General features: G+C 42.5%; 2 protein-coding genes across 2 annotated transcripts; both read left to right on the top strand.

The window, feature by feature from the left end:
* The first annotated feature begins 1,530 nt into the window (after positions 1-1,530).
* On the top strand, positions 1,531-2,325 carry LOC114119090 (uncharacterized). Its single transcript, XM_027980556.2, has one exon. It carries the CDS (start codon positions 1,531-1,533, stop codon positions 2,323-2,325), a length of 795 nt encoding a protein of 264 aa, XP_027836357.1.
* A 7,540-nt stretch (positions 2,326-9,865) lies between these two features.
* On the top strand, positions 9,866-10,372 carry LOC126552998 (zinc finger BED domain-containing protein 5-like). Its single transcript, XM_050208198.1, has one exon. The coding sequence runs from the start codon at positions 9,866-9,868 to the stop codon at positions 10,370-10,372; it is 507 nt and encodes a 168-aa protein (XP_050064155.1).
* The last annotated feature ends 1,185 nt before the right edge of the window (positions 10,373-11,557 follow it).

Raw genomic sequence — 11,557 nt, 5'->3', positions numbered from 1 at the left:
TTATTTTAATGTAATTTTATTTTTTGACAATTTTAGTGCATTTTCTTAGTTTTTAGAGTATTTTTTACGATTTGTTCTTAACATGAACGAAAATTGTTGTGATTAACAACAGACTTTCGGCAAACTGCTAACGGCACGAAGCCACGAACTACGAATAATAAAAATACCACGATATGTTATCGTCGATAACAATTTTATCATATAGAGCTAGACCTCGATAAATAATATTGAATTAGTAACCAATTAGTACGTCCAGAACTAAACAAGTAACAAATACTATATACACTATAGTGAAATCAATGGTAAAACCAGGGCCTAGCAGGGAGCTAGCTTTTGCGAGGCCCTGGGCGAAATATATCGCGAGGCCCTTTTATAAAAATTACGTCTAGGGTATTCCCCACAAACATTGATGAGATTATGATTATGATTCAGATTATGCTATGTATTAATACAAAATTATTTATAAGGATTTTATAGTGGTAATTAATTGTTATATTTTATTTATGTAATGTAAAAAGTCAAACAATGAAATCAAACTTAAAAACTAAAAAAATATAATATACATTTTATAATTGAATTTTCTTATACATACATACATAATAAAATAAATCAAATAAAATGTATTAGTCCTTAGGGCTTAGATAGTAGATACTATAAAAGATATAAACAAACATAATCTACTTAAATGACAAATTGTGAAGTTGATTAATTAATATTTTTTTTTGCAATACATAATTAATACAAACAAATCAATAGTCAATGATCATTAAAAAATATAAATATTAAAAAGTTTTTTTTCTCAATTTTTGTGAAGCGAATGTTTCAATAATATCGTTGTAATCGAGAGACTGCTATTTTATTTTCAATTGAAATCAATGCTAATGTGGCGAACCGTCACCACATGATTCCCCCCCGGGGGAGGTTAACCTGTTAGACGGTTGGTCACCATGTTTTAGGCGGCACAACCGGTCGCCTACTCGGGCGGCGGCCGGCCTACTGGCACTTTTTTCCGATCCGAGCCTTACGACCGACGTATCGCACGCGCGACTCGCATCCGACCGCCATTTTTCGTTGCCTTTAGCACGAGTGCCCAAACCTCGTGACCGTCGTCATTTTCCTTTTTATAGTATCTTTGTACTCTCTAAACGTTTTATTATCTAGCGTCGATCGACGTCAAATTTGTAACTGGAGTGTTAAATAAATAAGTCTTAAACGTAAAACTGTACCTCATTGCCGCTTCTTACCTCCATACCACAATAACGTGTAGGTGTCGTCGGAGGTGAATTCGAAGTCGACCATTTTCGCCTTCCCAACGGTGCGACTGAGTCGTTACGTCAACGTTGGAGATATCACGGGGGAAACTTGTCGTACCTCGCCCGCGAATCTCCACACTGGTGACCTCGCAAGTCAAACACGCAACGCGTTCGTTCGGAGTTAACGCGTAATCGTCGGGGCCGAATCGCACGCGACCGTTTTCGTCCGCAAGTTCGTTCCGTTCAGTGGTCAGTTCCGTCGACACACGTGACCGTCATGAGTAACACGCAAGGTGGCGATACGCCGACCGATATCGTCGCGAACACGGCAGTCGAAGCTATTGCGAACGTTCGCCTACCGGCGTTTTGGAAGCAATCGCCGCAATTATGGTTCACACACGCTGAATCGGTTTTCGCCAATCAACGCGTCACTTCTAATACGACCAAAGTCAATTTCGTGGTCGGAGCGTTGGACGAGGAAGGCGTACGAACCATCGGAGACTTACTCGGTTCCACCGCCTCATACGACGCAATCCGCAACCGACTCGTCGACGCATACGAGTTGCCGAAGTCCGTTCGTTTTCGCGAAATCGTCAAACCCGGAGGCATGGGCGACCGTCGCCCATCGCAGCTTCTACGTGACATGCGTAACAACATGCCGTCTGGCATAGATGAGGACGCGTTGAAGGAGTTTTGGCTCCAGAAACTCCCGTCTAGTGTCACGGCCATAATTTCCACCCTCGACGGCTCTCTAGATTCGCTGGCATCGCGTGCGGACCGGGCAATGGATGCATCTAACCCACAGAGTGTGGACGCGTTCGCGAAGGATCAGTTCACGGAACTGGCGGGCGCTGTGGCAGCGTTGACTCAGCAAGTCCAGTCCCTCACGCAAATCGTCAACTCGTCGAAAAGCTCATCGCAACAACGACCAACGCAATACGACGTGCGACCACCGACGCAAATGTGTTATTATCATGATCTTTATGGTGCCAAGGCGCGCAAGTGTCGAACGCCGTGCAGTTTTAAACCTAATATGCGGGACACCGATGCTACTCCGCGAGCGGAAAACTAAATATCACGGACAGGACACCCGCCCTGTTTGCCGTGAGTACTTCTACGCGGGTACACGTAAACGACCTCCGTTCCGGCAAACCATTCTTGATCGACACCGGCGCGGAAATTTCGGTCATTCCACACGTCCACGCCGCACGTCAACCGTCCGATGTACACCTTACAGCTGCCAACGGAACTCGAATCAGGACTTTCGGTCCTAAGACGCTGAATCTCGACCTCGGACTAGCACGCACGTTCACTTGGACCTTCGAAATGGCCGACGTTTCGCGCGCTATTATAGGCGCTGATTTCCTACACTATTTTGGCTTGCTCGTCGACGTACGTTATCACCGCCTCGTCGACCCAACGGACAAACGATCGGTCACTTGTGCAGTGACCCCCGCGGTCCCAACGGACACCCCGCTGTTTGCCGTCGCCCGCACCCCCGACTGGGATGCCTTGCTCCAGGATTTTCCAGCCGTGACCCGTGAGTCACCAGTTCCTGAGGTATTCCGTCACGGAGTCGAACACGTTCTCCAGACAACAGGTCCGCCACTTTTCGCGCGCCCTCGGCGGTTGCCACCCGACCGGCTCGACATCGCGCGTCGTGATTTTGACCTTATGCAAAAACAGCGGATCTGCCGCCCCTCTTCTAGCTCATGGGCGAGCCCGCTCCTCCTGGTGCCCAAAAGAGACGGGTCGTACCGACCCTGTGGGGACTATCGTCGGCTCAATCACGTCACCGTTCCAGACCGTTACCCGTTGCCCTATTTGCACGATTTCACGGCGAATCTCGCGGGTAAGGTCATCTTCACCAAGCTCGACTTAGTACGTGCCTACAATCAGATTCCTATCGCCGCCGAAGACGTACACAAAACCGCAGTCACAACACCGTTCGGCCTGTTCGAGTTTCCGGTGATGTGTTTTGGCCTCCGCAACGCCGCACAGACATTCCAAAGGTTAGTCAACTCTATACTCGCCGGTCTCGATTACGTTTTCGCGTACGTCGACGACGTACTCATCGCGTCCGCGAGTTCCGAACAACACGGCGATCATGTTCGTGCGGTTCTAGGGCGTTTCGAAGAATTTGGGATAGCGATTAACCCAGCTAAGTGCGTCTACGCCGCAAGCTCGCTCACGTTCCTCGGGCATGTCGTTGACACGCGCGGTTTGCGCCCGAACCCAGACAGTGTAAATGTCATTCGGCAATGGACGCAGCCAAACACTAAAAAAGAGCTACAGCGTTTTCTCGGTTCCCTAAATTTTTATCATCGCTTTATTCCGAGCGCAGCCAACCTTCAGGCCCCCCTATACGCCATCGCTACGGCGGTCCCGAAACGCGACGGCCCGCTCGTATGGACCGATTCAGCACTCGAGGCATTTGCTGCGTGTCGCGAAGCACTCGCTGATTCGGCACAACTGGTACACCCGCATCGCGACGCTCCATTACGCCTTAGCACGGATGCGTCGAATGTCTCCGTTGGAGCGGTCCTGGAACAGTCGGTCCGAGGTGGTTGGCAGCCGCTCGGTTTTTTCTCGCGCAAACTCTCCGGCGCTCAGACAAGATACAGTGCATATGATCGTGAACTACTCGCCGCCTACCTCGCCACTCGACACTTCTTACACGCGATCGAAGGTAGACGCGTGACACTACGCACAGATCACCGGCCGCTTCTGTTCATGTTCTCGCAAAAGGCGGAAAAGCTCATCGATCGACAAGCTCGACACATCGCGTTTTTATCGCAATTTTTCCACGAAATCGAACACGTCAGCGGCGAGTGTAACATAGTTCCGGACGCTCTCTCGCGCCTCGAATTAGCAGCGCTTGAAGACGGTTTACCAGACCTCGACCGGTGGGCGGTGGATCAAGCCAGCGACGCGCAACTACAGGACATCATCTCGGGTAATTCGGAGTCCTCGCTGGAGCTCGAGGCGCGACAAACAGCAAACGGGCCCGTTTACTTCGATATATCACACGACAGGTCGAGGCTGTTCGTTCCACAGTGTCACCGGCGTGCCGTGTTCAATTCGTTGCATCGTCAAGCGCACGGTGGCGGCGCGGCTACCTGTCGAATCATCAAAGCTCGTTTTGTTTGGCCGGGGATGGACCGAGAAATTCGTCAATGGGTCAAAACCTGTGAACCATGTCAACGAGCCAAAATACATCGACACACGACATCACCGCTCGCGCCTTTCGTGCCCCCGGAGCGTCGCTTCGGACATATCCACCTCGATCTTGTCGGCCCACTACCGGTTTCCAATAACGCGAAATATTTGCTAACGTGCATCGACCGTTTCACGCGCTGGCCGGAGGCATGGCCAATCGATAACATGTGTGCGCATACCGTTGCCGCCACGCTAGTGACGAACTGGATCACCCGCTTCGGGGTTCCGGACGTTATCACCACCGATCAGGGACGGCAGTTCGAGTCCGAAGTAATGCGGGCACTCAACACCACCTTCGGCATCCAGCACGTGCACACGTCACCTTACCACCCACAGGCCAACGGGTTAATCGAACGTTTTCACAGAACCCTCAAGGCGGCACTCACCGCACAAGAGTCGCCGCATTGGTCTCAACACCTGCCAATCGTTTTGCTCGCTCTGCGGAACACTGTCAAGCTCGACGTGGATGCGACCCCCTCCGAGTTGGTTTACGGGACGACTCTTCGATTACCGGGCGAGCTATTTCACGCGGCTCCACAAGAGGCAAGAGCGCCGGATCTCGTTACCGCGCTAAGAAACTCGATGGCTCTATTGCGGCCTACACCAGGTACGAATCATGACTCGTCTAGGCGCATCTTTGTACCCACGCATCTCGACACCGTCAGTCACGTGTTCGTCCGAGTCGACGCGCAACACACGCCACTTCAACCACGATACGAAGGACCGTATGCCGTGCTGGAACGTCGAGTCAAGGACTTCAAGCTACAGCTGGGCAATCGGACGTCTTGGATCTCCGTGGATCGACTCAAGCCGGCGTTCATTCTACGGGAGGACCCACTCACCGATCATTCGTACGCCATGCAGTCCATCAGCCGTCAACCGACTACGAAAACAATTACATCATTTTCTCCTCCGTCGGGGGGGAGTAATGTGGCGAACCGTCACCACATGATTCCCCCCCGGGGGAGGTTAACCTGTTAGACGGTTGGTCACCATGTTTTAGGCGGCACAACCGGTCGCCTACTCGGGCGGCGGCCGGCCTACTGGCACTTTTTTCCGATCCGAGCCTTACGACCGACGTATCGCACGCGCGACTCGCATCCGACCGCCATTTTTCGTTGCCTTTAGCACGAGTGCCCAAACCTCGTGACCGTCGTCATTTTCCTTTTTATAGTATCTTTGTACTCTCTAAACGTTTTATTATCTAGCGTCGATCGACGTCAAATTTGTAACTGGAGTGTTAAATAAATAAGTCTTAAACGTAAAACTGTACCTCATTGCCGCTTCTTACCTCCATACCACAATAACGTGTAGGTGTCGTCGGAGGTGAATTCGAAGTCGACCATTTTCGCCTTCCCAACGGTGCGACTGAGTCGTTACGTCAACGTTGGAGATATCACGGGGGAAACTTGTCGTACCTCGCCCGCGAATCTCCACACTAAGTTTGACATCTTATCTTGCAAAATGGTATTTCTCAAATAGTTTTTTAATATTTTTAGTTTTGAAAAACTCGTTACAGGAATTGTTAAGATAATTCTTAATGCGATACAAGTATTTGAAAATGAACCCATCATTTTTTTCAATAATGATAACACTTCTAACGCCGTTTTTTCTTCATATAATTCAACTCCATCAATATCCTTAGAATCACCGTCAGACAAGGTAATTTGAAGATCTTTAGAATGTATCATTAAATCTTCGTTATTCATATTTTTTAACTGTTCAATTTTGTACAAAAATCCAAAATTATTATTTAATGTTTTGAATTGATAAAATCGTTCATTCATTGAATTAATTGCTTGGTCAACAACTAAAAGAAAAAAATCACATAAGTTCAGCATCTTCAATTAAATCGTCAGGTCCTTCATAACTAAAATGTGACTTTTTGACTCTTTTACTGGTTTTTTTAAATTCTATTTCAACATCTAAGTCCTCTGAAATTGTGTTGGCTGTTATTTTAGCAGAATCAAATCCCGTAGTACGATATTGTTCAAAAAATATTAGTAGTCCATTTAGCAAATTGGTGGATAAATCCAGATGCATATTTATACTTTGCAAGCTCTTACTTACAACATTGACTTCTGATAGAATTTCATACCAGATCACTAAACTTAACACAAATTCATAGCTATTCATTTGACACGGTCGTGTCGCACGAATACCGCGATCTCACCCGCTAGACCCCCTTGCCTAGGTATCACCACTCGTTCGATAATCAATCGGGACACCCGAGCGATTAATCGAACCAGTTTCTGAGTCGGCGATGAGCCCCGAAGCTCCCGCGGCGTGGGTGACAACCACCGAGAGCTTCGGCGGCGTTTTTTGTCTATCGTTAACCGTCGTTACGATCGATCCCCGCCCGCCGCCGTTCTATCGCAAGTCCGTGTGATTTTCCGCGACGTATTGCGTTTTTGAGTTGTTTCTTTTATTCTACTTCGTTTTTCACACGAACGTGATTTTTCTTGTATAATATATATATATTCTTTAATTTGTCTACGTCGACTTTGTCCCGTCGGGATACTGACGTGTGTGGACTGTGCCGTCACACATTAGTTTATTATTATTAAAAACAAAAGCGTCTGTTTCTCTGTTATTACTTCTGTTTGTGTTTACTATTATTAATATCGTTATTAAAAACCAAACGTTCGATAATATTATATACACTTGTTGCTTGATTCGTTTGTCTTTCTCTTATTATTATTTCTGTTATTTGTGCTACGTGACACATTTACTACTACAGAATTGGTTTCACTTTTTGTTTTTGGATCGTTGGTTGTATTTGCCATTTCTTCCAAAGCTTTAATTACACTTGGTAACTGAAAGCGCAAAGCTTTTACGCTATTTACTCTACACTCCCAACGAGTTTCTGACAGTGGTTTTAAAGTATATAAATTACAATATTTTTTTTAAAATGTCCCATCGGCTAGTAGAGGACGAAAACAAACAATATAATCTCTGAACCATACCAAAAAATGAAAAAGCTTTATTTGAGGTTTTGGCCAAGTCTCCCAGTAGTAAATTTAAATTGTATGTAGGGTAAAATATGCGCTGGAATTTAAATTTTTTATTCGTGCTTGAACACCTTGATATTAACCCTTCATATTAGCGCCATTATCATAGCCTTGGCCTCGGCAGTTGTTTATTTCAATTTTATTGTCTTTTAGTTTTTCTAATAGTACGCGTTTGTCAATTGTAATCCTGTCGTAGAATTAATATTAATAAACCCCATAAATATGTCTTTAATCGTTGGATCACTTAGCTCGTTATCGGTATCCATATCCACGACCCTAATTATCAATGATAATTGCTCTTTGTGACTAATGTCTGGCGTACAGTCCATCATAATTAAATAATATTTTGAGTTATGTATGACCGCTACTATTTTATTTTATATTTTATTCGCAATCAATGTTATAATTTGATCTTGAATATCATGACTGAGATAATGATCGTGGGTTTCTTTACATTTAATTCGTTTAACGTGCTCTATTATTACGGGATCAAACTTTGCTAACGTTTCGATGTACCCGAGAAATTTTCCATTATGTTCAGTATAAAAATAACATCAGATGATCCTCTAAATCAGCGGTTCCCAAACTGTACACCGTAGTGCCCTAGGGGCACCGCTAGCACTTTCTGGCGGTACCGCGGTCTACGTTTCATAAGTTTAAAATGTATATAAAAACCATATGTCCAATTACTGGGTTTGGTATTTCTCAGTATAATATTATTACTAGATATGATTTTATGGGTAATAAATTATTACAAATAATTGTTGATTGTTGACTGATTGTACCTTTATTATCTAATCATGTCAGACGATGTATTCAATTAACTATTACTTATTAGTTTGTTATTTGGAACTACTTGAGCTCTTTACCTTCAGTAGTGTGCGTGACTTTCGAATTGTGTTATTTAAGTATCTAGTGCGAGCATTGTTTACGCCGTTTACGTGTTCTTCTCTTTTTTTAAACATGGACCGTTGATTGAAAGGTGGACATTTTAATAAGAAGCCTGTTACAGAGGAATCTCTTAGTACTCAGTCCGTAGAAGGTAGAATCAATGACAAAAATGGTAGTCAAGTAGTTCATCATTATAATTCAAATGCAAATGGCTTCATAAATCCGATCAAAAAACGTAAATACAACGAAAGTTATTTAGAGATGGGGTTCTCAGAAACTAATGATTGCCAGCCACAGTGCGTTATTTGTTTGAAAGTTCTTCCTAACAGTTCCATGTATCCCGGAAAATTGCGTCGTCATTTTGAAAAGAACCATCCGGATTATGAAGGTAAAACGACTGACTATTTTAAACGAAAGCGCACTAAACTATTGGCTGTTCAAAACAAAATAAAAACACACGTTCAAACTGACAACGAAAATGCATTGAGAGCTTCCTACATGGTGATCTACCGCATTGCTCAAAAAGGTGAAGCTCATACTATTGCTGAAACGCTTATAAAACCATGTCTTATTAATATAGCAACTTGTATGCTTGACGAAAAATTTGCCAAACAGTTTTCAACAATTCCTTTGTCGAACAATACTGATGCGCGACGAATAGCAGATTTAGCTACAAATGTAGAACAAACACTTGTATCTATTATTAAATACAGAAAAATTTTCTCTACAAATGGACGAATCAACTGATGTGGCAGGTCTAGCTATTTTGTTGGTGTTTGTTCGTTACGAAAATATTCATTCTTTTGAAGAGGACCTTTTATTTTGTCGACCACTTTTATCAAATACGACGGGGTCCAAATTTTCGGATTATTGGATGGTTTTTTCACCGAAAATAAGATTCCATGGACCAATTGCATTGATGTGTGTACTGATGGTGCGAAGGCCATGGTAGGAGCAACAGCTGGAGCAGTTGCTAAAATAAAGGAAAAATCTAAAGAAATTCGCAGTAGTCATTGCATACTGCACAGACATGCTTTGGCAATGAAAACCATGCCTTTTTCTTTGAAAAACGTTATGGATGATGCTATAAAAATAATCAACTTTATCAAGTCACGGCCTCTGAAATCCCGACTTTTTAAAATTTTGTGTGATGACATGGGAAGTCTTCATAGTACATTACTTTTCCATACAGAAATCAGGTGGCTGTCACGCGGCAAGGCTCTTATGCGGTTAATGGAATTACGAACTGAAGTTCTTTCATTTTTAATGGACCACAACGTTACATTGGGTGAAATCATGAATGATGTAACACGGCTCTGTCAATTTTCATACTTGGCTGATATTTTTAGCAAAATGAACGAGCTCAGCCTTTCCTTACAAGGAAGGACTATGACAATTTTTGATGCCAACCACAAAGTAAGTGCATTCAAAAGGAAAATTGATTATTGGGCACAGTGTACTACTAAAGGCAAATTTGAATGTTTTCCAATAATGCAAGCCTTTTTGGAAGAAAATGATGAGCAGGCTTTTACTAATATTGTCAACGAGATTATTGAGCACCTCAAACAGGTAAAAAATTCTTTTGAGCAATATTTTCCTACAGATCGGGAAGTATTGTTGAAAGACCATGAATGGGTACTGAATCCATTCTCAGTTTGTATGAAACCTTCAAGCTTATCTTCAAGTGATTACGAAAGGTTGATCGATTTAACTTCTGACTTAACATTAAAATCTTCCTTCAACAGCAATTCGTATGCCGAATTTCGGTTAAGTTTGAAAGACAAAAGTTATGAAGGTTTAAGCGAGAAAGCGAAAACACTATTTTTACCCTTTGCCACTACTTACTTATGCGAGTCAAGATTTTCGTCATACGCTGCAACTAAAACCAAATACCGCAACCGCCTCAATGTCGAACCTGACCTCCGACTCCAATTATCAAAAATAAAACCTGACATTGCAAAACTGTTCCAAAATAAGCAGCCTTATACATCACATTAATTAAAATTAAATTGTAAATATTTTTCATTTGTAATATTTTTATGTAATAATTATAATCATAATAACAATAATTTTTATTTATTTATCTTTTTAAAAATGCATTAATTTATAATTAAATTAGTTGTGTAGCTTAGAATGCTTAGATTGTACCTATATTAGGTTTAATAAAATTAATAAAATTGGTTCTCAATGAGTACTTTTTTTGTTCTATCTTTCATGTTATATACAGCAGGGCACCATAGCTAACTTGGTGCCTCTAAAAGGGCAACACGAAAAAAAAAGTTTGGGAACCGCTGCTCTAAATGCATCGTTGTGTTTTGCTAAGTAATGAATACCAGCTAAAATTCTTACAAGTACATCTCGCCAATGTTTTCTCTCCTTTTCAATTTAACTCAGTTGTTGTTTATCTATAGTATTTAAAGTCGAAATTCGCATTTTTAGTTCCATCCAAATTTTAATTGTTTGATTATGAGCAGGAGTTCGTTCATGTTCAGATAACTTTTCAGACAAGTGCTTCCAGTCCCTAATTCCTTCACTTACCAACCCACTTCTATTCGAACTATTTGGTAAACTAGTTCGAAACAGTGTGCAGCAAAAACAATAAACAGCATCCTTACTAATCGAATAAACAAGCCACAAACGATTAACTATTTCTCCATTGGGCATTACACGATTATAGTAACTAACGTTAAACTTCCTATTTTGCTCATTAACCGGAAATTTAAAATTTAATATTTCTTTTGGACCACATTTAATAATTTCAGTTCTTATGTTCTGGTTAATATTTACAGGCCAACAGTCGATATCATCAAATTCACTATAAAGTTTCTCAATGTCATTTTTTTCGTTGATAGGCCCAGAACAATTATCAGAGATGACTTCATGGCTTTCCATACCTAATTGTTCACCTTGTTTATTTTTTTTTAATTGTTTGATCAGACTCGATAATATTATCCGAAATACTATTCTGAATTTCCGTTTGAATAGATTCCCGTTCCTCATAATCATTTTCATTTTTTTTTCTGTTGTACAAAGAAATTTTTCAAAAGCACCACGTTGTTTCTTAATAATTTGTTCTTTTTGTTTTTGTTTTATTCGTTTTTGGCAACCAGATGGGTGCTTTCGAAAGTTATCACGATCACGACGATTTGACATGATAATTGAAAATAATGGATCTGACTAAGA

This window comes from Aphis gossypii, unplaced genomic scaffold, assembly GCF_020184175.1.
Source record: "Aphis gossypii isolate Hap1 unplaced genomic scaffold, ASM2018417v2 Contig00039, whole genome shotgun sequence".
NCBI classification, from domain to species: domain Eukaryota; kingdom Metazoa; phylum Arthropoda; class Insecta; order Hemiptera; family Aphididae; genus Aphis; species Aphis gossypii.
This window is presented reverse-complemented; position numbering and strand designations above follow the sequence as displayed.